This window comes from Rousettus aegyptiacus, unplaced genomic scaffold, assembly GCF_014176215.1.
Source record: "Rousettus aegyptiacus isolate mRouAeg1 unplaced genomic scaffold, mRouAeg1.p scaffold_m13_p_1, whole genome shotgun sequence".
NCBI classification, from domain to species: domain Eukaryota; kingdom Metazoa; phylum Chordata; class Mammalia; order Chiroptera; family Pteropodidae; genus Rousettus; species Rousettus aegyptiacus.
The window spans coordinates 9,582,092-9,604,524 of record NW_023416284.1 but is presented as its reverse complement, the minus strand read 5'-3'; the positions used below and the strand labels follow the sequence as shown (position 1 = coordinate 9,604,524).

At 55.1% G+C, this 22,433-nt stretch overlaps 1 protein-coding gene across 3 annotated transcripts in view; it reads right to left on the bottom strand.

The window, feature by feature from the left end:
• CROCC (ciliary rootlet coiled-coil, rootletin) overlaps positions 1 to 12,090 on the bottom strand; it is a 36,203-nt gene extending 24,113 nt beyond the window's left edge. The window contains exons 1-13 of one of the 3 annotated variants that reach the window (XM_036229097.1): positions 11,820 to 12,090; positions 11,153 to 11,294; positions 9,862 to 10,016; positions 6,094 to 6,279; positions 5,917 to 6,000; positions 5,781 to 5,842; positions 5,532 to 5,697; positions 4,867 to 4,973; positions 3,230 to 3,466; positions 2,674 to 2,770; positions 1,926 to 2,009; positions 1,278 to 1,511; positions 303 to 502 (exon numbers count right to left, since the gene is read on the bottom strand). In XM_036229097.1, the coding sequence (XP_036084990.1) occupies positions 303 to 502; positions 1,278 to 1,511; positions 1,926 to 2,009; positions 2,674 to 2,770; positions 3,230 to 3,466; positions 4,867 to 4,973; positions 5,532 to 5,697; positions 5,781 to 5,842; positions 5,917 to 6,000; positions 6,094 to 6,279; positions 9,862 to 10,016; positions 11,153 to 11,294; positions 11,820 to 11,879 (1,814 nt within the window). In that variant the 5' untranslated portion in view covers positions 11,880 to 12,090. The remainder of the gene's footprint in view (positions 1 to 302; positions 503 to 1,277; positions 1,512 to 1,925; positions 2,010 to 2,673; positions 2,771 to 3,229; positions 3,467 to 4,866; positions 4,974 to 5,531; positions 5,698 to 5,780; positions 5,843 to 5,916; positions 6,001 to 6,093; positions 6,280 to 9,861; positions 10,017 to 11,152; positions 11,295 to 11,819) is intronic. The other 2 variants (XM_016128383.2, XM_036229099.1) reach the window with 2 other exon arrangements.
• Positions 12,091 to 22,433: the final 10,343 nt, after the last annotated feature.

Sequence of the window (22,433 nt, the reverse complement as noted above, 5' to 3'; positions counted from 1 at the left end):
ACAACAAAAGTCAAAAATAACCAGGCAGCTGAGAGTGGGTAATTTCTTTTCTCAAAAACCTTTAAGAAACAGTCTCGAGTAAGAGCACTGTCAACCAAACTCTTTGAGACGAGCACTTGACATGTGGCTAGTGCAACCGAGGAACTGAATTTTCACTTTTTAAAACGTTTAACTGACTTAAACAGACACCCACGGCTAGTCAGGACCACACGAGTGCAGATCCACCTGCTCACGGGCTCGGGCTGGCGTTAGGCCCAGACGCTGATTCCTCTCCAGCGCCCCCACGCTGACCGCCCGGGCACCTGCTCAGGAGGTCCACGCTGCTCCGCAGACGCTGGGCCTCGCGCTGGGCATCCTCCTGGGCCTGAGTGGCCCCATCGGCCTTGTCCCGCAGACGCTGCAGCTGCTCCTCTAGGGCGCGGCGCTCGCCCTCACTGTCACTAAGCTGCTTCCGCAGCGTACCCAGAAGGTCCTGGCTGGCCTCATAGCGCCCACGCATGTCCTGTGGCATGAGAATCACTGAGTCTGGGGGAGCCCTAAGAGGCCCCCAGAGTACCCCGGCCACTCCCTGCTGGTTCCAGGGATGTGTTTCAGGCTACTCTGTGTCCTGGGCCTGGGGCAGGACCCCGGAGCCAAACCCCCAAGACCAGGCTTCCACTCCCCTCACCATCCTTCTGAGCTCTCTGCCAGGGCTCTGAGCCTCCATCTCCTGGGGTCCCTGGCAACCCCAACCTAAGACCCAGGATGCCAGACAAACCACCAAGCACACTCCCTCTCCTGGGTTCTAACCCCAGGGCTCCTCCCCTTTGCATCCTGGTTCTGATTCTACCCCCAGACTCCTCTCTGCCCTTAGTTCCCAAGCTCCCCTCATCCTAGGCAGACTCCTCCTCCCAGGCCTTTTCCCAGGGTTCTAGTTCTGTTAGTCCTGTCAGGGAACCTCATCTTCCTTTCTATACCAAGCTCCTCCCTTCCCAGGCTCTGCCACGAGCTGCCCAAGCACCTCCCACTCAGCTCAGATTTGCCCCAGAGCTCTCAACCACCTCCATGGATTCTGACTCAGATGCCTGTTCTCAGGGCTGACTCCACCCTGGGATGCTCAGGCTCCTTCCCCCAGACTCTGTCTCCGCTCCTAGGACACTGGTTCCACTACTGGGCGGCCCAAGCCCCTCCCCAGGACTTTGGCTCCACCCCAAGATGCTCAGGCCCTGCCCCAGGACCCTGGCTCCGCCCCTACGCTGTCCAAGACCCTCCCCCAGAGCACTCTCCTCCCTTCCTACCTGGAGCTGCAGCTGGCGCTTATGCAGGGCAGAATGGATCAGCGCAAGCATGGAGGAGTCTGAGCAGGCCGGGGACGGACCTCGGCGTGGAGAACGGCCGCGTCCGGGTGAGGAGCGTCGTGATGGGGACGGAGTCCGGGGGCCCGAGAGTCCCCGCAGGCTGCCGTCGGACGCGTCAGCCGTATGCTCGGAGCCGCTGAGCTGGACGCCACTTTCCATATCCGACAGGACCGCCTGAAGGTGGCGTAGGCAGGCAGAAGGAGGGAAGCCGCAGGGTTAGTTGGGTAAAGAAGCCCAAGCAGGTCGGTGGAGCCGACAGGGCCGCGAGTCCAGCTTCATCCCAAAGTCTGCCGCACGTTCTAAGCTACCTTCCTACAGGCCTTCCTGATTCCACCTGCACTAGCTCATAGTCCTCGGCCTGCCAGACGAAGCCGCCCATTTATTGCAAAGACCTCATTCGGCCTTTCTCACAGATGAGCCTAGAACGTGTAGTGTTTGCTACTCGCAGGCTGAATCCGCAGGTTCCCCCGACACTTGCAGTTCAGCTCAAGGCCACCAGAGGACGTGGTGGCCTGCAGACTGCCTGGCCTCGACCTGCCCAGGGCTCCCAACTCTTCTGGCCTATCCCCGCTCCCTCCCACCTCACACCTGTGCCAGGTCCCTCAGGGTCTGCTGCAGCCCCTCTCCCTCCTCTGTCTCCAGGGCCGCCTGCTCCTGGAGCCGCAGGGATTCCTGGAGTGGTATTGGGGAGACAAAGAAAGGGAGGTCAGGGTCTCTGCCCTAGTCTGCAACTCCACTCTTCTCCCTCTCTGGCCCCCCTCCCACTGGGTGGCCATGCCCACAGGCCAGCCATATGGGAGACCCCCACAACAGCTCCAGTGTCCTCACTGCAGACTAGGTCCAGAGAAGTACAGTATCCTGCCCCAGGGTCACACAGCCTATTGGAGGAGAGCTGGACACAGAACTGGGCCTGGCCCCACACACAAGGATGACTGACCCAGGCAGTACCCTTGAGGGGTGCCCGTCTGGTGGAGAGGCAGCTGAGTGCCAAGGGAAAGAGCCCCAGGCTGGCAGAGCACAGGCATGGGTTTAAGTCCTGACTCTCCAGCTTGCTGGCTCTGAGACTCTGGACAAGTCTTTCCCCTTGGGCCCTGGTTTCCTCATCTGTGTAATGGGAACCATGCTACAGGGCTGCTGGGAGGATGGCATGGGATAAAAGAGGTGACAGTGTTCACACGAAGCCTGACACATACTCAGTGCTCAGTTAATGAGGGTGAAACAGTCTGAGTGAGATGCTTGGGGGTGGCCCGAGCAGCCCGTCCCTCAGCCTGTGCCCACAGATCTGGTCAGTGCCCCCACCCCGCTCTGCCACACCTCAGGGGCAGCTGCATCTCACCAGGGCCTCGAGCTTCTCACTGAGGGCCTTGTTGACCCGATCCTTCTCCAGATTCTGGTTCTGAAGACACTCTACTGTCATGGCCAGCTCTGTCACTCTGGAGGTGGGGGTGGGGGAGCAAAAGAGGTAAATGGGAGGCCCACCCCAGCTTCTCCTCAAACCCATCAGCTCTGTGTCCTTCGTGCTTCCCCAAACCCCCAGGCAGGGACCTTAGGGTTCGTCTCCCTAGCTGTGTGACCTTGAGCAAGTCACTTCTCTCTGGGCCCCAGACTTTTTCATCTATACATGAGAATGGGAAAGCACTCCTGGACTTGTCTCGGTCACAGGAGCTGGGAGCAGAAGTCCTGGCATCAGAGGTTGAATTGCTCATGATGTGTGCTGGGCAATAGCACTCTGGGCCTCAGTCTCCCCATCTGCCAAATGGGTTGCCTGAGAAGACTGGCTGAGCTCATGCAGGGGCAGGGACAACCCCACTGAGCAGAACCCCTCCTTCCCACAGCTCCAAGTGCACACTCTGCAGGGAAGCCCGCCTGACTGGTGCCTACCAGGCACCCACCTGGCACTTAGGTCGGCCTTGTCCAGGTTGCTTTGCATCTGCAGCTGGGCCAGGCTCTTCTCCTGCAGCATCTTATCCTGCAGCTGCTCCTCCAGCTGGGCCTGCAGCAGCGCCTGCTTCTCCAGGGCCGCCTCGGCCCGGCTCTCAGCCAGCCGCAGGCCTGTGCTCAGCCCGAGGCCCGTCTCCTGGATGGCTCGTGAAGTCCGCGCCAGCTCCCCTCCCAGCTGCAGCAGGTCCCTGGTGGAGAGAACACCAGATGGGGATGGGATGGGATGGGATGGGATGGGGGGGACTGATTCCCAAGCGTCAATCAACTACACTGGGAAAAAGTCACACAATGCAGTGTAGGTGAGGCTGTGGGGAAACAAGCCCACCCTGTAGTTACCAGAGGGCAACCACAAAACTATAAATGGATCAACTCTTTGACCCACCAACTCTGCCTCTAAGAATATATCCTACAGAGATGCCCCAACGCATGGAAGACAACCTGTGTATAAGGTAAGGTGATCTACTGTGGCACTGCTCAGGTAAGAAATACTGGCGGCAACCCAAATGGCTATCAAACGGGGGCTTTCTATCAAATAAACGATGATACAGCCACTCAGTGGAATACTCTGTAGCCAAGAAAAAATGAATGGGGAAGCTCCTCAGAGCCTGAAATGGAGCCACCTCCCAGTTATGAGGTGAAGAAAGCATGTTCAAGAACCACAAAGATGAAATTCCGCCAAGAATATATGTAAAGCCATCTGTGATGTTGATGAGTCAAATGGAAATGTGGCCCCTGGTTGAGTATTTGATGATTTTAAATAAAGATCATTAATTAAAAAAAATTTAATGTAAAAAAGAAAACAAAGTGGGTCTCCCCACCTTCGTGCTTTCCCCACGCCTCTCCTGCTCAAAAACCAGGCAGGACGACCAAGCTCCCCTGCTACGGCGGGCCTCTGAGGGGTCTCCCTTCCAACCTGACCTCCCCTCACCTGCTTTTCGCCCCAGCCCTACCCGCTGTCGTTTTCCCCTCCCTCTCGGCCTTTGCTCAGGCTGTGCTGTCCGGCAGGAGTCCCCCCCGGCTCTGCCAGGAAAATCCGACCTACGCCTTGAGGCCAGTGCACATCCCACCTCCTCTGTGGAGCGTTTTTCTAACCTCCCTGTCATCCTTCTGAACACCCAGGATGTTCTGTTTCACTTTCATGTCACTAACCACTCACTTCCTCAGTCTAGAACTTTTTAGGGTGTCTCTATCTTTTCGTCACTAAAGGTGGTGAGGTCCTTGATAGTGGAAGCTGAATACAGTAGTGGATTAAAAGCAGGCGCTGTATATCCTGACTCAGCCACTTACTGCTGTAAGGGGGGTCACTCTGCCTCTCTGACCCTCAGTGTCCTATAACATGGGGCACTGTGGATACGAGATGAAATAAAATGTACAAAAAAACCAGGCTCGGAGTAAACACCTAGTAAACGCTGGTTGCCAGCAACACGGTAAGCGTTCATTATTACTAGTTGCCTCTGCATCTCCATGGGCCTGCACACAGTAGGAGTGTTGGGTGGAGCTGAGCTGAATTCAACTTAAAAGCGGGGTTGCCTCCCAGCTGCTGCAGCGGCATCTCCCCAAGCAGCCCCCTGCGCCAGCCGGGCCTCACCTCTCGGTGGACATCTTCAGCTCGCTGACCAGCCTCCGGACCCCTACAACCTGCCTCCAGAGGAGGAGCAGGCGGCTGTGCTCACTGCTGAAGTAGGCGTTGAAGGACTGGAGGGAAGACAGGCTACTCTGTGTCCTGAGGGGCTAGAGGGAGGGCTGCCCTCTTCCTCCCCAAGTCCCACCTTCCTGAGAAGCACTGTCACCCAAGCAGGGCATCTTCCCATGGCTCTCTGGGCCTGTGCACAGGGCTGTGTGAGAGCTGCCCCTCTCACGCTCCCAAGCCTCCGTCTGGCACAGGGAATGGGGTTTCAAGGCCTTTACCAGCTGCAAGAGGCAGGAAGTGCTGGGACCTGGGTTTGCATCCCAGCTCCCGGCTACATGACTGTGGGCAGGTTACTTAATTTCTCTTTCAAAACAGGATGACAGCACCCACCACATACAGTTATTATGAGGATTAGAGGTGAAAATGCACACCTGGCATGTACGACCTGCTAAACAAGGCCGGCTATTATTATAACAGTATACTCCCAAAGGGCTCACCTGGCCAGGAGGGCCCTCCCGCTCCTTCTCCCAAAGTCCAGTTCTCACTACTATACAAAGGCCCTTCCCCTCAGGTCAGGCTGGCCCCACGAGGCCCCACTGGCCTCCCAGCAGCCCTGGGCCCACCTCCTCCTCACGCCTCCACGCAGCCTCCCGCTGTTCCAGCTCCTTGCGGCAGCGTGTCCAGTCACTGGTCACCTTGCGTATGTCCTCACTCAGAGCCTGGTTGGCTGAGCTTGCCTGGTCCAGCTGCTCTCGGAGCATAGCGTTCACCTGGGCCAGGCTGGCACTCCTGGGTAAGACAAAAAGGGACCAAGTGGGCACATGCCGGAGAGGACCATCCTGCTAGCCACGACCCCTCCCTGCTGCGCCCACCTCTGCTGCTCCTCCTCCAGGCGGATGAGGGCACTCTCCAGGTCTCGGCTGTGCTCTGTGTCCTGAGTGGGAGAAGTGGGGCATCAGGTTGGGCACGCGGAGGGAAGGGCCTGCCCTGCCCCACCCTGGCACCCACCCTCAGCCGCTGCTGCTCCAGCTCTGTGGATCTCTCCAGCAGCTGCTGCTCCAGCTCTGAGCACTTCTTCTTGTACTGGAGAATCTGGGGATGGGGAGCGAACGGTTAGCCCTAGGGCATGGGGGCAGGGCAAAATGAGCACATGGGTAGGCAGGAGCAGGAGTGGGTGGCCCTGACCTTGGCCTGCAGCCGCTGCACAAGCTGGGCCTGCCGTTGCTGGCCCTCCTGGTAGGCCTGCAGCTTGCGCCGGTAGGAGGCCTGCTCCTCCTGCAGCTGCCTCCGCAGCTCCACGCTCTGCCGTGCCAGCCCCCTGGGCTCCTGCGTTTCCAGCTCCCCAGACTCCAGCCGCACAGCCTGCTCCAGCTGCAGGGAAGGGCCCTGGGTGAGAGTCCTGGTTCCCCTGGGAAGGCAGGCGCAGGCCTCTGCAGGGGGCGCCAGGCTGGGCCCGGGGCCCACAATGCCTTGCATGTGGGCAAGCCCAGGATGCAGTGCACGTATACACAGGCTAATGCAGCCATGCATGGATAGACAGGGCATGCATGGACACATGCAGCTGGGCACACAAACACTTGCACACAAAACAGACAGATGCACCTGGGGGTAAACCTTAGGGGCCCTAGGGGTAAACCTTAGCGGCCCTGGGTGCACTGTGAGCCTCTCCTCCAAAACAACTAACCCCACTGTGGCTGATGTTATTAGATCCACGCCTACGTGTCCCCACCCCCACCCTAAGTGAGCTCAGGAAAGCCTAAATTTTTATTCTTTTTTATTCTCTCTGTGTCTTAGACTTAAATGGTGTTAGTGGCCTGTTTGTTGAGATCCTGAATTAACAGCATGAACACATGTGAATACATTCAGACAGAGGCATCTATCCAAGCACGTACATCTGAGCTGAGACATGCACACACATAAGGCACGTGGGTGGTGTCAAACGTCCCCAGGGCGACGCGTACAAACCCCCAGCCTGCCCCTACTCCCCACATATACAGTGCTCAGATTTTAAGAGGTGCACACAGATGTCCTGATAGCCCGTGTGGCTTACTAACACCCTCTCTGTCCCAGCGCAGCCTCTGCGGTCAGCGCCCTTCCTCCACCCCCAGGCAGCTCGCAGCCCCTCCATCATCAGACCCTGGAGGCACGGGCAGGATGCCTGGCTCTGGCTGTTCCCAGGAACCCCTTCGCCCCCTTAAGAACCTGCTAGTCCCAGGGGTCTCAGCCTCCTCCACCTATCGGGGAGGCCTGTGAAGATGAATAGGTCTAACAGAGGAGTGACAGTGCCCAGGGAGAATCCATGGGACAACGGCCCAGCTCAGCGGACTCTGACACCAGCCCACACTCACCATGTTATCTCCTTAGCACCTGACCCATTACAGCCCAGCCAGGGCATTCACACACCCGCCCAGGCCGAGTCCCAAGGAAGCCCACGGCAGGGCAGCTGCTCTCACCCGTGCTCATAACGGGGCCAGGCCATGTCAGTGGCAGGTGCAGGTTCTGTCCAGGCCTGCACCGACCTAGTACGCCCAGGAGATGCTCGATGAGCCACTGAGAAAACTGAAAACAGCTTCATCTCTACCTCCCGTCCAACCCTCCCAGGGACAGTGCTGGGGCAGGGTGACTGTGGCCACGGGGGGTGCCACTCACAGGGAGGGGCTGGTGCGGGCTGCTTGGGGGCTTCGCCTCATTCGGGGGGAACACGGTCTGAAGGCGTGGGGGGAGGCGGTATGTAGGGGACTGCCTCGTCGTGACCAGCGTTGGCGAGGAGTCCACCTCACCTGGGTGACGGGCGGTGTCCACAGCTGAGCGTGCGGGCAGTGGCCCTGAGGTGCTGTGTGTGTCGTGCATCAAGGTGAGTGCACCTCACAGGTGTGAGCGGGCAGTGTTTTGTCAGTCGTCTCCACTTGGGACCCTGTGTGTCTGCGTCTGGGCCTTCATGGGGACCTGCGTGAGGTCTACTGTGGTCGCAGGTCTGCGTTGTGGTGCGGGCCTTAGGGATGTCTGTGTGTAGCCACGTGTTCATGTGTTTGTACATCTATTTACACAACCGTAAATGGGTGAGTACCGGGCGTGTGCATGGGCTCTGGGCGTCGTCATCTATGGTGTGTGTTGGTGACGCTACGCACCGTGGATACTTTCGTCTGGCTGTGTGTATGCACGAGACGAGACAATGTTACGCTGTCTACGGAACCGGTGCATCGTAGTGCTGTGACTGGCATCTAGGTGACACGTTCCACGCCTGCATGGGATTGTGTGGTGTCTGGCTGTGAGTGACCCTTCTGCTGTGCCCTGTCCGTCAATCTAAGCGCATCCCCACGCTGAGTTTGTGGTTCTGTGTGGTGTGTTTTGTGCATCTGTGTCTGTTTGTGTGCGGTCTGACTGTGGCCCGTGCCGTGTGTGTTTTGCACGGCTGTTTACCCAGGTGCTGTTTGCTTCTAGGATTAAGAGGGGTCCAGGCAATCACTGCGAGCCCCGCCTGCCTCCCCAGTGTCCCAGCCAGGCCCAGGCCACTCCCAGCCACACCTCACCCCTTTCCACAAACTTCTCCCCTCACAAAACAGCCTTTCAATTTTACTTGTGATTCAAAAGGGAAGGAGGGTGCCACCAAGCCAGAGATGAAAGAAGTTTATTGTCTCCCTTAGCAACCGCTGCCCTAGTACCATTATTATTCAAGTCACTCAGTCCAGGTTGCCATGGACACGGGGAGCCCAGGGGGTCTGTCCTGTGGAGCCAAGGGGGCATGGCCACTCCCTCCTTCTCATCTCAAATGCCTCCCCCAACACCTGCTCCTGAGACAGGGAGAAGTGGGGGTGTCACGGAGACCCTGAGGACCTCCCTCTGAACTAGGAGGTGGCCCACTAGGAGCCCCAGCCTCAGTTTCCTCACATGCAATCAACAGAACACAGATCCTGGCCTGCCCCCACTCTGTTTTCCTAGGGATGCTGTGGGGTTTAAAGGGTCAGGACAACCTCGCTGACTGTCCCCCAACCCAGCCCACATGCAACAGTTTCAGCCACAGAGGCAGGCCCTGCCGCCTGCAGCACGTGGACAAGTGTGCAATAGGAAGAAATAGTGCCACAGGACTGCAGAGCCCAGACCAGGGGCCTCCTCCCAGCCCCAACACTGGCCTTGGGCCTACCACGCCCACCTCTGGGCCGGTTTCCCCATCTGCAATAAGGTAATCTCCAGGATCCAGGCTCCGACATTCGCTGTGGACTGCCCTGCTCCCCCCAAAAAGGCCTAGGGGTCATTCTCACCCAATCCCTGCCTCCAGGTGGGGCCATGCGGACATCGTCTCAGACAGAGAACAAACACCAAGCTCTCTCCACACACTATTCAGGGGCCTCCCCCGCCACGTGAGGGAATTGTCTAGACTTAACACAGCCCCCTGCTGCCCCATTGTGTCATGGAGGAAAAGGGACCTGTCACCTTGCACCTTTTCTTCCCTTCCCCTGCCAGCCAGAGGGGCAGTGCTGGCTTCATTGTCCGTCAGAAGCCCCGTGAGCTCAGAACTGTGCCAGGGGCCAAAAGATGAGAGGCCTAAACTGGACACCCCATCACAACCGCCAGTGTGGAGCTCGGGCCGGCTAGCCCTCCACGCCCCCTGCGAACCCTGGAAAAACTAGCTGTGTACTGTCTCCAGTGCTGGGGGCCACTGCGGGCCCCCACCCTGCTCCTCTGCAAGTCTCGACATGTTGGAAGCTTGTCCAGGCGGGCGGATACCAGGACATGGGCACAGCCCACAACCACACAAATGCATGTCCCTCTATCCAACAAGGATTTGCAAGACTCTGCACAGACAGGCTGGCTCAGGGGTCCTCGACTAACCCTGGCTCTGCCAGTACCACACAAGGGACCCTGTGCCCAGTGTGTGGGCCTGCCCTGGCTGTCTCCCTGCCCTCACAGCAGGGGATCCCCTGGGCCAGCTCTCAGCCTCCAGGCAGCACCCACCCTCTCGCTGACTGCATTGTACTTGATGGCCAGCTCGTCGCGCTCGGCACGGCTCTGGGCCAGCAGGTCCTCCACACGGGACAGCTCCTGCTGCAGCAGCTGGTTCTCCTCCTGCAGCGACATCATCGATGCCATCTCTGTGGCCGGCAGCAGGGCTGAGAGAGACAGCGGGTACATGATTGGCTTCCACCTAGGTCCAGGGGACATTCTCCCCCTGCGGATGCCCTACCCATCATGGGAGGCAGGAGCTTGGGTGGGAGTGGACACAGCACCAGACCACACACACAGAGCTGAAGAACGGGGAGGAGGCGGGCAAAGCGACAGGCCAGGGGCTAGCCTTAGAGTGGACACAGCTACAGCTGAAGTGTGGCCCCAGCCAGCAGTCCCAGGAGGCACAGGAAGGAGGCTCGGTCTAGGAATCAGGAGGCTAGGCCCTAAGTTCTCGCTCTTTCCTTTTCTAATTACTACTCCTCTCTGGGCCTCGGTTTTGCTGATCTGTAAAATGGGTGCGCCGTAACCAGACCCTGCCAGGAGAGCAAGAAAGCCTCACTTAAGCAAAGGGCTTTGCGTAACTTCTGAGGCCAGTGCTCAAGACAGCGCTGGTCAGGTTGTAAAGAGGAAGAGAAAGAAGAAAAGAAAAAGAAAAGCCAGAGGAAAAAGTACTAGTGTCCCACCTGTCCTACGGGTTCCCTTCTACCTGGGAGAACTGGACACATACCACGAGCTTCTAGGCTCTTCCAGCCTGGACGAGGGCTCTTAAGGTCCCTGACTGGGGTCCCCGGGGGCCCCAACATCACTGGTCTCCTAAGAAGGCTGAGGCTGGACAAGGGCTGTGACAGGAGCATCAAAAACACACCCAGGAGAGTTGCAAACGTGCCAGCTGTGACGGTGTGCCCTCCCCACATACTCGGTCATGGGTGCCACCCACTAGGAGGAGCAGGGACCCATCAGCCTTCCTGCCTGAGCGGGGATGGACAACACCACCCCTCGGGCTGCAGCAAACCCCTGCGCTAAGCTGAACAGCCCCTTTCCCCCCCCCCCCACCTTCACCCCCTAATCTCAGGTTCAGCCAGCGCACGCTTTCCCCTGGAGGGAATGGGGTGTTCGGGTTTTAAGTCCGGGCAGATTACACCGCTGAGCCTCCCTTTCCTCATCTGCAAAACGGGTCCCTCTATCAAACAAAGGCTCTTCCTGCCTCCCAGTGAGGATTCAAGAAATGGAAGCTGCAATCATCATCATGATGACTGCTGAGGAGCAGGATGTGAGTAGAGGTAACAGAGAGAGGTGGTACCTGGGCTCTCAGGCTGGGAGAGGTTGCGGGTGACAATCTCCCTGATGCGGGCGGACAGGTGGCTAGGCTGACAGTCCTGGGCCGGGTCCTGCACACCAAGGGCCGTCTCCAGGCCCGGCCCCAGGACGCTGCTCTCCAGTGTCTGCAGGGAAAGAGAGAGAGTCTGTGGGGGACCTGGGTGCCTGGTCTGGGTGGGCAGGAGAAAAGTCCTGCTACCCGAGAGGCATGTGCCCTGGAGACGGTCAGGAAACCCCCCACATGGAGGGAAGCCTGCGAGTCACAATGCCCCATGGAAGGGCCCTTTTGTGTGTCGCCTGCTGGGGAAGGAAGCCCCGTCAAGACCCAGAGAACCAAAAGCCCACTCACAAGCCCCAAGAGGGCAGCGCATAGTGTTGGGGTCTCCAATCTAGGATCCCACGGTGCCAGCAGAGGTCACCTCAACCATCAAATCTGGGAGTAGGGACCCCCATCCTTCAGAGGGCACTGCGATAAGGAGCCACAGTAGTTGAGCCCTATGCACCCCTCTACCCCAAGTCTGGCTGGGAGCTGCAAACTGGGACCCCTGTGCCCCTCACCACCACACCTCTCCCACCACTCGACCCCCAAAATGTGCCCACTCCTCGCTCACTCTTTCCAGAGCACAGTGGGCACAACCCCCAGGACCCACCTGGATAACTGTTTCCAGAGCCAGCTGGGCCTCCAACGACCCCTCCAGCCCCAAGCTCATGGGGGAAGGCTGCAGCCACCCCTCAACAGGCCCTCTTCCAGGGCCCCAAGCCTAGCTCAGTCCTCACAACCAGAATGCTGTGCTGAGCACTGGGCAGATTAGGCTTAAATCCGGCGGCGCCCACATGTGACCACAGAGGTGGGAGGGGCTGAGGGAGGGGAAGGGGATGGGAAAGCAGAGGGGAGGGGAGCGAGGCAGAGGGGAAGAGAGGGTCGGATATAGAGGGGGAGGGGAGTAGAATGAGGAAGAGGTCGGGGAGAAAGGGAAGGGGTAGAAAGAAAGGATGGAGAGGGAGGGGGATGAAAGGAGGCAGGGACCTGGAGGCGGAGGACCCCCCAACACACACACACACACACACACACACACACACACACACACACACTCCCTACTCTCCCCAGCTGCTGGGTCCTAGAACCCTCCAAGCTCAGGGCCTGGGGTCAGCATCCAGGAGACAAGAAAGGCCAGTCTTCAAGAGTTTAAGAATTATTTTCAGGGTGTTAGGTGACTTTTCCCACATCCAGTGCATGACAAAGAACACAGGTTGTGGAATCACCCAGACCAGGCAAGGAACTGAATCTCCCTCACCAACGCCCCTCAACAAAGCAACTTTGCCTCTCTGAGCCTCAGAGTCCTAGTATAAGATACAGATAAACTTGGCACCCATCTCATGGAGTAGGTCTGGGGGATTAAACAAAATACTGTGTGTGCATAGGGAGCGTGTGACTCAGCGCTGGGTTCACAGTGAACATTCAGTAAATACTGATTTCATTCATTTGAAAATCCGAAATGTACTGTGCCACGTGTTGGCCGTGTGATCTTGGACAAGTTACCTCCCTGAGCCTCAGTCTCCTCATCTCTAAAATGAGACTAGTAGCACCTACCACATAACGTGGTGAGGATGAAATGAGTTGAAAGGCGTGGGGGTTTAGAACCATGGCTGGCATGACAGTGAGCGGTAGTGAACGTCATCAGCATCACGTGTCTGGGTTCCTGCTACGTCTTAGCCCTCGGCTCCAGGGTGCCCTCTGCTCTAAGTGCCATGTCCATAGGAGGCATATGTGCATTTTCTCATTAAATCCTCATCTCAACCCATTTCCAGATGAGAAAATGAAGGCTCAGAGAGGTGGGGCTCTTACTTAGTCAAGGTGGTAGGTCCAGAACTCATTCCACTTAGGCAGGCAGCCTTCCAAGATCACCGCAGATCAAGGCTGGGGCATTTATACTCCAAGCTTCTAACACTATGTCTAGGTCAGATCCAAGAATGCAGCAGGTGCTGCATAAATGCACATCAGTCCAGCCTAGACTCCTCACCCCCAAATAGGGAATCTGTTCTGCAAATGGAAAATCAGGAAACACAGCACACCAGGCCAAAAAGATAAGTGCTATCAAGTTGCCATAGCAATCAGATTTAGGCAAAACTAAACTCAGCCAGAGGCAGAGTTTTTGCCACCACAAAATCCTGGAACCCCCATTTCCCCACCTCCTAACGGCCTCCATTAATGCCTCCACAGGCTGCACACCCACAACCGGAGCACTGGGGAAGCCACAAACTGCCCTGGGCCAGGATCTCTATCCCTGCTTGCCCAGCTTGGCAGACAGAGGGGGCCCGTGAAGTGTTGGGGAACTGAACTGACTTATTCGGTGCCTTCCTCCAGCCAGTGCCTTTCAGGATGGGGGAAGGGAGCCGGATGCCAAAACCACGGACACTGGGTGATTGATACCAACCCTTGGTTCTGCCCACAGAGTTCTCCCCCTAGAGTCCTACTGGGTTCTATAGGTCCCAATAAATCATATCTAAAGCCTGTGTGTATATATAGAGTTCTTCAACATCCGTAGCTTCCATTCAATTCTCAAAACAATGATGGAATTCCCACAGGAAAGGTCTGGATGTGACAGTTTCGGCGTCTGACTGCCAGGACTCCAAATACGGCATGCCTCCTACCAGCTGTGTGACCCTGGGCCAGTGCCTTCGCCTCTCTGAACCTCAGTTTCCTCATTTGTAAAATGAGCTAATAATGGTGTCTGCTTCTACCATGAGGATTAAATAAGATGATCCACACTTAGCTACGTGCCTCGATATGGTGTGGCAGAAACTGCTATGTGTCCCAAAAACATTTCTGACTTTTCTTAGGAAAATGGCTAGAAGGCATTTCCCAGAATCCCTGGGAGCAGATATGGCCATGTGATCAAGTCCCAGCCAGTAGAACGAAGACAGAAAGAATATGCGCCACTTTAGACCTGGCCCATAAAAAGCTCCCTGGAGGAACTGTTTATCTCCTTGCCTGCCCATTAGCCGGAAGGAAGTAACACTGAGGTTCTGGGTGATGCCCAGGCCACGAGCTGGAAGGGATTTGGGTCACTCTGTGGAAAAGCCACTTGCCAAACGCCCGACAGGGCTGGCTATGAATAAGAAACACACTTCTGTTGTGTCGAGCCTCAGATTTCTGGGTTTCACTATCACATCAGCTAGTATTACCTTACTCACCACACGCTCTTAAATAGTGGGTAAGTGTTGGCTGTGATTAGTGTTATCATCACTATCACTAGTAGAGAGTAGATCAGCTCTTTCCAGTAGCTAACCTAGAACCGTGTACCTGGTACACAGTAGACCCTCAACCATTGTTTGTTGGGATAGTGGCAGGAACTAGCCGAAAAGTTCCTCAAAGATTACTCATGAGTTTCAAACATACCAGCTGCTCTTGCCCATTTATCTCTTCCTTATTCTCCAGTTGCTGACTAGAAATTATGATAAAAATACGGCACCAGCCATGGGCCAGACTCTCGACCCAAAACTTTACATCTGCACCTCATCTATTTTAACCTTCTTGACATCCCTGTGATGTGGTACTGTTCTACCCACTTTACAGGTGACAATACTAAGGCTCAGTGAAGTCAAATAACTTGTTCGAAGTCACCCAGCCACGAAGGGCTGAAGCCACAGGCGAGACCCTGGTATGCCTTGTCCTAAAGTTCTAGACAAAAACAGCAATGGCTGCCCTTGTATTGTGCCTGCTCTGTGCCAGGCACCACCCTAGGTGAGTGATAGGTATTATATAAGCCACTGCCATCGCTTGCGTGGACTGCTGAGCTGGCTCCTCATGGGTCTCCCTGCTTCCCTCCTTCTTCCCCAGCCCAGTCTATTCTCACACAGTCAAGATCACATCCCGCTTCGCTTCCAACTTTGTCCCCCGCTGCCTCCTATCATGCCCGAGATAAAATTCAAAGTCCTGCTACAGCAAACGAGGCCTGCCCGGTCTGGCCCCCGCCCCACCTCTCCCGCCTCCTCGCTTTCCCTCTCCCCCTTGTTCCCTGAGCTGCAGCCCTGCTGGCCTTGATTCTCAAACACACCAGGCACACTCCCACCTCAGGGCCTTTGCACCCCCATTTTCTCCGCCTGGAATGTTCTCCCCCCTCCCTTTCATGGCTGACTCCCACTTGTCGATCAGATCTTGGCTCAAAAATGTCATCTCTAAGAGAGAAAACCTGACCTCCAGCTAAAGTGGCCCCTGACAGTGATCATTCACTATTTCCACCAACGTGAATGTAGTCTGTCTCCTCCAAGGGCAGGGACCAAGCCAGCCTTGTTTACTGCAGTCTCCATGATGCCTAAGGCCCAAAAGCACCATGAACAGCTGTTAAGCAAATGAATGAATGAATGAATGAATGAATGAATGAATGAATGCATGCATGCTAAGACAAGGAATAATATAAGAAACTAAATGAAAAAGACAGAATAGAAACAATACTCCTGGGCTTTGGTGGAGTCACAGTGGTAAGTCTTGGCCACAGATGTTAACCACCGACAGCACCAGCAGCATTCCAGGAGTTCAGAATAAAAACCCAGCAGGGTGCCCCACATGAGACTCTTGGATCGGAGGGGTGCCTAGTCTCCAAGGGCTGACCCCCATTCCCAGGACTTGGGAGAATGTCAGAGATCTAAGAGGTTCTGGCGTTAGAGGTCTTTCTGAACCCTGCTTCCAAATGAGGAGACCAGTCAGTCTGGCCTTAGCCTCTGGTCTGCTGCTGGTTTATTTATTAAGCACCTGCTGTGAGCTCAGCTAAGGAAAATAGGAAATCTCAGATGAAAACAGACAAAGGGTACTTTCATGGAACCCTCCCCCAATGTCCCATTCGCCCAGAGAAGTCACAGCTTCAGAGAGAGCTGGGGAGACTGACAGCCACCGGGTCAGAATTCCGCCCAGAGCACTGTCCCCTGGACTATGCATAAAAATCAGGAGGGAGCCAGTTCAAAAGGCCAACCCCAGAGACTGGCACAGGAGCCTCAGGCCGCATTGAGAACCCAAGAGCCCAAATCCTTGCACACGCTGTGCCAACTTGGGCAACTAAATTAACCGCTCCGGGCCTCAGTTTCCTCATCAGTAAAATGGTGCTACTTTCGACTCCGTAGGGTTGCACCAAAGGTGGAGACATCTCACAAAAGAAGGGCAGGGACGGTGCCCGCCCGCAGGGATCTGCTGTTTGTGGTGGCAGTTGGGAAGGACTTCCCACTGCAGCTCAGTCCGGGGACCCCCGGAGAAGAGGGGCGCTCGTCCGGTGCCTGCAGGCCCCAGTGCCGGGGCAGGCCCTCGCCTCGTCTCGCCCGCGCCTGCCCGCGAGACTCGGGCGGGATTGCAGCAGGACGCGACAGGATGTCCGCAGAGCCAGCGGGGACGCTCCCGGCCTCCGGGCAGCGGCGCGCGTGCACGGACTGCGCCCTGAGCGCCCCCGGGGCCCGCGACGCGGTTTCGGCCCGCCCCCGCGCGCGCCCGCCTTCCCGCCCTCCGCGCGCAGCGACCTCAGCCCGCGGTCCGCGCCCGCGCGCCCCCGCCGTCGCCTTCTGCCTGAGCGCGCCCCGCGTGCCCGAGCCCCCGGCCCGCGGGAGCGCGCGCCGCCGGCCTCCTACCTTCGCGCGCTGTTGCCGCCACCGCCGCCGAGGCCAAGTGGGTCGGGCCAGCGGGGCCGGGGGGCGGAGCCCGCGCCGGACCCGCTCGCGTCCCCGCGTCCGCCCCGTGGAGGGCGCGCCCTAGGGCCGGGGCGGGGCTGCGGTCGGCGTGCCTCGGGGTCTGTGTGCTGAGCGCTTACCAGGGACCTGCACAAGGTGAAGGCTCTTTGAACACCGTCGCGTTTACTGCTCCGGACAACCCAGCAAACAGGGATTATTCGTTTCTTTTGCATAAACGGGAAGGTCTCGCAGCTGCAAGGTGGCAAGAGCATAATCGGAACCCAGACCCAGCCGCTGAGTCCCACTGCGGTCTCGCCTCGTGCTCCCAGACCATAAAGGCCTTAAACTCCTAAGCTCTGGCCCAACCAGCCTGAGGGGACATTCCCACCCATCATAGCAATACTGAGGCTTCAATGACTGGACCTGTGGGGAGAATGTCTTTGTTTTCCTGATTGTCCAAGCTACCTTTGATGAGATACTACGGCCTCTGTTCATCTGTAAAATGATGGACCCCCATGTGCCGCCCGTTCCTTCTCATGAACGTATGGGATGGGATAAGACCATGAAGGACACCAGTCTTTAGAGACGGAACAGCGACTCCCTGTTCTCGTTTCTATTGTAGCAATACTTTAGGCTCCATCTGCCTCCTGTCCTTGAAGGCATGGAATCAAATCATCCATTTAAAAAGGGGGAGTCTGGTCTGAAACTCCGAGTGAGGGAGGGGTGTGCTTTGTTTGAAACAGCATGTTGAATTTTATGATTTTATTTTCGGAAAACAGTAAATACCCAGAAAGGAAAGCAGCAGGCCTATGGCTGATGGCTCTGCATTTCCACCTGCTGGGAGAGGAGGAGTGGGAGTTTATCTCTGTCGAGAGGCGCCTGGGTTTCAGATCTGAGAATCCACTCTAGAGGCTGCCGATGTGCTATGTGCCCATTAGACTCTGTCCCCTGGGGATGGTGCAGGCAAGACTGTGGCCCCAGCCACGGCTGAGAGCTATTGGTCAAGGGAGATTTGGGTCAATTCCTGGGATTTGGGGTGAGGAGGGGTGCAAAGTTGGGAGGCAAAGGGCAACTTTCCTGAGGTGTTCCTGGCCCAGAGCACTAACTTCTGCTGGTAAGCACAGGTACCCCAGCATAGTCCGGATCTATGTAACCCTATCTGGAGTCCCCAGACCAGCTGAGTTCCTACCCAGACCCTGAGGAGCTCATGACCTCACAGTTCACTTCAGATTCTGCCTGTCCCTGTGGAGTCCTCACTCCAGCACCAGACTCTGACTCAGGCCCCTGTCCTTGCCCCTCCCTCCCGGAGAACTGTCTGATGCTCCACCTACTCGCCCCCCTCGACTGGGTCTGCCTTGGTGGCTAGGCCCTGCACCTCATAGGCAGTCTGCACTGTCTGGGTACTGCACTGTGCTGGCTGCTTCCTTTTATATATTCTCATTCTGTCTTCAGTCCCCTCTGAACACTTCTGTGAAGCAGAATCTAGGCTGCAAGGCAGGTTCTAGAATTATTTCCATTTTACAGATGAGGAGACTGAGACTCAGAGAGGTGCAGTCACTTGCCCAAAGACACACAGCAGGAGGTTCAGTGGCTTCCAAGCCCACATCCTTTCCTCTACACCAAGCTGCCTCATGCGAGGTTTTGAGAAGGCGGCAGACAGATCCCCTGTCCTCGAACCTCTTAACCCGGTGCCCACAAGAGCCTGCCGTCAGGAGGCACATACTTACACCAGCCTCCTCAGGAGGTATCTGGCTCCCCTCTCTGTGAAAAGGCTGGGTCCCCTTCTGTGCTTAGTGGCTTTTCTCAGTTCGGCTTGGCCTGTGGTCATTTGAATCCCCAGGGCTGATGCTCACCAGTCACCCTGCCCTATAACCAGGTGATACCCAGTCCAGTGACCCCAGGACCAACCACTGGGAGGGAGTTGTACCTGGTGCTCACCTGCTCACTGTAGAGGGTTCTAAATCTGCAACTCAGGTAACTGGGAAACAAGTGACTGAGTTACCACCCCCAAGTTGCTAAGGCCGAGCACCTGGCCAATCTGGGTGCTAGGCTGGCTGGACTCTGCCCACCACCAGCCTAACCACATTAACCAAGAGGCACAGAAACAGGTGTTACAGTTAACTGGATTCGCTAAATATCTTTCAGTTAACTTGAAAAGTCTATCGCGCCTGACTTAAATAGCAAAAAATTAGAGAAACCAAAATGCCCATCAGTAGGGGACTTGCGCATACATTCATTTAATGGAGGAATACTACGAAGTCATTCAAAATGTTACAAAAGAACATTCGGTGACTGGAGAAAAGTTATTAAGTGAAAGGCTTCAGATCAGTAGGACAGAAGGAGCCCATATTCGTAAAAGAAAACATTTTTGTTTTTTAATAGTTATTTCTTATACGTGGATATAATAGGGAGAAGGTGAGAAGTCACTAAAATGTTTACCATGCTATATACCTTTGGGTGTTGGTATGACGGATGACCTTTCAAATGTAGATTTTCTTTAGTTCTTTGGAAAGATGGTACATTTACATGGTTCCAATTGAAATAATATAGAAAGTTATATCTTTCTCCCATCCCAATCTCCCAGTCACCCCATCTCACTGTGTGAGGTGTTGTTTCCTGTATATTTTCCCAGGTATTTTACGTAAAGTACGTATTTTTCCCCTTCCCATTTTTTATGAAAAGAGAACATATTATATCTACCTTATTCTGTACCTTGCTGCCTGCCCTGGATATAGCTTAGCAACCATACCTTGTCAGCATATAAAGAGCTTTTTATGCCCCCCACCCCCACCAAGGACCTTGTACCCCAATGTGTATGACCCAACACTTAGTGATGGCATTGTAGTGGGTAGACTGTAGTGAATTGTATCGTGCCCCCCAAAAAGGTATGTTCAAGTCCTAACCCCCAATACCTAAGAATGTGACCTCACTTGGGAATAGGACCTTTGCGGATGTGATTAGTTAAGGATTTGGAGATGAAATCATCAAGGAGGTAGGACCCACCAAAACCCAAGGCAGGGTGTCCTTACAAGAAGAGGAGAGGACTCACACAGAGACACAGGGAGGCCATGGGAAGCCAGAAGAGGCAGAGACTCTTGCTCAGAGCCTTTGGAAGGAGCATCGCCCTACTGACTGCATCTTAATTTCAGACTTCCGGTCACCAGAACTGGAAGAGAGTACATTTCTGTTATTTTAAGGTTCCCAATTTGTGGTGACTTGTTACAGTAGCCACAGGAAACTAATAGGGAAGTGGAGTTCTAAGATGGTGCTCCACGATCCTCCCCCGGAGGATCCACACCTTCGTGTAATCCCCTCACCCGAGTGTGCGCAGAACCCAGCCAAGGTGACAGGATGTGCCTCTCAGATTAAGGCTGTGACTCGTCTTGCTGGCCCTCTTGCTTTCTCACTTTGATGAAGCAAACTGCCAAGTTGTGGGCTATGGAGAAGCCCGCATGGCCAGAAAACGAGTGACTTCTGTCCGACAAATAAGGAATGGAATCCCCACATGAGTGAACTTGGAAGCGGATCCTCCCCTGTTGAGCCGTAAGATGACACTGCAGCCCCAACAGATACCTTGAGTGCAGCCTGTGAGGGAAACGGCAGGCAGAGGAGCACCTGGATTTCCAACTCACAGAAACGGAAGAGACAGGAAACGTGTGTTGTTTTAAGCTGCTGTTTGGGGTGATTGTTAAACAGCAGTAGAAAACAAATGTAGACTTATAGGCTACTTCTAATCTTTTGCTATGGGAATATTACAGATGATTGTTAATAATCTGTGTTTTTGTTTTCTTATTTATGTCACATCAGTAATCAGGAAGAAAACCTTGAAGTATCGGTCTGCACTCAAGTTGCAGTGAGGAAACACAGGTCTTCTCCCTACTCCAGTCCATTCTGCCCAAGGAGCATGGTACCTTCCGGTCACTTCCTGCTCAGTCAATAGCTACTGAGCACCTACTGTGTGCCCATGATGCATTTCAGTGGCTTCCAATCACCTGAGGAATAAAGCCCCTCATTTGGCCTGGCATTCAATACCTACCATATTATGTCTTTCTTAATCCACATGGAGGGAATGGGAACTTCCATATGTTAAGTGGGCCTTTGTGCCAGCCCTGTAGGCAGCACCACTCAAGGAGATCAACTTGATTAAAAGCATGGATGCTGGAGCCAGATTGCCTGATTTCGAATCCCAGCTCTGCCACTTAGCAACTATGTGACTTTGAGCAAGTTATGTAATCTCACTGTCCTTCAGTCTCATCATTTGTAAAACTAGGATGAGAACCTACCTTGTCGGGCTGTAGGCATGATCAGATGAGTTTTATGTTAAGCGTACAGAGTGGGGTCTAGCACAGAGTAAACATTACGTAGTAGCTACTATCAACATCAAGGGGAAAGTAAGGCCCAAAGGAGTATGTTAAGTGACCTCCCAAGGCCATACAGCCATTAAATCTGTCCAGATTCCTTTCTCACTGACTCCCACCTCAAATACCCTTCAGTCGCCTCTTGTATTAGTTACTTATTGTTGCAGAGCAATATTACGACAAATTTGGCAGCTTAAAGCAACTCATTAACTACCCCAGTTCCTATGGCTCAGGATTCTGGGCACAATTTAGCTGGGTCCCCTGCACTTGCAGTCAAAGTGTTGGCCAGGGCGGGCGCTCATCTGAAGGATCAACTGGAGAAGGATCAACTTCCAGGTCACGTGGTTTTTGGCAGCATTCCGTTCCCTGCGGACTGCTGGACTAAGGGCCTCAGCTTCTGGCTGACTGTCAGCCTGCTCTTGCCCCCTGACTCTCCAATTACGGCAGATCACACAACATGGCAGCTTGCTTCTTAAAAGACAGCAAGACAGATGTTGCAATCTCATGTAATTAGGGAAGCAACACCTTGTCATCTTTTTGCCTTCTTGTATTGGTTACAAGTCACGGGTCTAGCCTACAAAGGAGGGGATCACACAAGGGTATGAACGCCAGGAGGTGGGGGTTGTGGAGGCTACCTTGGTTGGATGGAGTCTGTCTGCCATACCTCCCGAGTATCCAAATCCTCCCACTGTATAGAGAGCTGCTCAGGCCTAACGACCCCCAAACCCAACGCCCACCTCCTACCACCACTTTAGCCAACTACCACCCCCACCAATTTGGAAACTGCCAGCAAGGGTGTCATTGAAGAGATGCTGGGTCTGGTATGAGGCAGGGGCTGTTCCTAGGGACCCTGGTCCCATTGCATTTTTTTTCACTTGGGATTCTAGTTGGTGATGGACAGTACCACTGTCCCTTGCCCCCTCAGATTCAAGGTGCTTTTCAGGTTTCTTGATGGCCGTTTCCTCATCAGCTGCCTCATCATTATTGTAATGATTTTGGGTATGTTACCTGACGATAGTTAACTGATTAACGTCACACTATTGGATGGGCACTTACTAGCACGTTATATGCCTCATCTGAGTGACACTTGCATTAAGGAGCCTGCAGTCACACATCTAACCAGGAGACAGCCTAGTTCCCAAGCCCAGGTCTATCTCCAGAACCCAAGTGCTTTGCTCTGATAATACATTCTTCTAATTCAGGGATTTCTCTAAGTCTAAGCTCCCTCATTTCCAGCTTCCAAACACTTAGAAA